The sequence below is a fragment of the Etheostoma cragini genome, chromosome 9 (genome assembly GCF_013103735.1).
Source record: "Etheostoma cragini isolate CJK2018 chromosome 9, CSU_Ecrag_1.0, whole genome shotgun sequence".
Taxonomy (NCBI): domain Eukaryota; kingdom Metazoa; phylum Chordata; class Actinopteri; order Perciformes; family Percidae; genus Etheostoma; species Etheostoma cragini.
This window is the reverse complement of record NC_048415.1, coordinates 363439-364825: the sequence shown is the minus strand read 5'-3', so window position 1 is coordinate 364825 and position 1387 is coordinate 363439. Positions and strand designations below refer to the sequence as shown.

The following is a 1387-nucleotide window of genomic DNA, read 5'->3' as shown; positions in this document are numbered from 1 at the left end:
GTGTGTCTGTGTGTGTGTGTATGTGTGTGTATGTGTGTGTGTGTGTGTGTGTGGGTGTGTGTGGGTGTGTGTGTGTGTTTGTGTGCACTCACCACAGAAAGAGGCAACCAATAAGGTTAACAAAAGAACGGGCAGTGGCCTTCACATCGATGAGAACTCCACCCTGACTGATGGTGACGTCTGGCACCTCATCCAGCTCTACTTCACAGGGACCCTTCGTTGGCATGACGACAGCATCATGGAGAGACACAAAACAACGTGTCAAGCGTTGTTATTGAAACTGAAACAAGGTCTGTGGTGTTTCTGCTCACCTTAGGTAGTCCCACCATGCGTAGAAAGAAATTTACTGTAGTACCAATCTGTAGAGGAGGACAGAGGAGGTCGTGAGACAGGAGCAGCATCGTCCTCCTTCCGCACACCCCTAACCAGCAGAGGTTTCTCATTGATCGTTGCCATGGTTTCTCACTACTGGACCAACCTCTGTCACTCAGGTCCAAAGTGACCCTTTGAGGTTGTCTCGGGTGTTTTTCGGCTGTTCTCACCTGTGGGACGTCCAGCTGTAAAGGCCCGTGGTGGTACAGGGCCCGGGCGGCGCTCCGAAACAGGTCCTGGGAGACGCCAAAGTAAACCATCCGGGTGCTCTCTGTGAACACCGGCTCTACGCCCGCTGCTGGTGCAGCAGGTCTGACGTCACCGTGGTACACCACCCCCTGAGACCCGGACAGGAATCCCTCTGTTACATCATCCACAGATTCACTATCTGACTTTGAAGTAAAAGCACAAACGTATCGTCATAAAAATAAACTACCAACAGTAAATGTCCTCATTCTGCAGAATAATCTAAATGTTACTATTATATTTTAAATGTGTAGATGACTTCAGTGTCACAGCTGATGAAGGCGGAGCTTATTTTAATGACTTTACATCCTGATTGGTCATCAACATTTATCAGCTGATTATATTCGGAGTAAATAATCTGAATCTGTAAAGTATAATGGGGTTCAGTCCGTAGGGAGTTGGGTTGGGAACCGAAGGGTCGCCGGTTCGAGTCCCCATACGGACCAAGTCTGGTGGTGGACTGCTAGCTGGAGATGGGCCACTTCACTTCCTGGGCACTGCCAAGGTGCTCTGGAGCAAGGCACCGGACCCCCAACTGCTCGGGTGCCCTTCCCTGGGCAGCCCCCCCCACTCTGACATCTCTCCATTAGTGCATGTATTGGTCTTGAGCATGTGTGTGTAATGTGTCATAACAACAGAGTGTAAATTGTAATTTCCCCTTGTGGCACGTATAAAGGTAGCCTCTACATTTTTATTATTATTATTATTATTATTATTATTATTATTATTATTATTATTATTATTATTATTATTATTATTATTATTTTTA

The 1387-nt window shown here is 46.9% G+C and overlaps 1 protein-coding gene across 1 annotated transcript in view; it reads right to left on the bottom strand.

Annotated features, from left to right (window-relative positions):
• The window catches only part of LOC117950776 (macrophage mannose receptor 1-like), a 13847-nt gene that overhangs the window by 4897 nt on the left and 7563 nt on the right, over positions 1-1387 (bottom strand). The window contains exons 3-5 of the mRNA XM_034882116.1: positions 543-764; positions 312-359; positions 130-214 (exon numbers count right to left, since the gene is read on the bottom strand). Coding sequence (XP_034738007.1) covers positions 130-214; positions 312-359; positions 543-764 — 355 coding nt within the window. The remainder of the gene's footprint in view (positions 1-129; positions 215-311; positions 360-542; positions 765-1387) is intronic.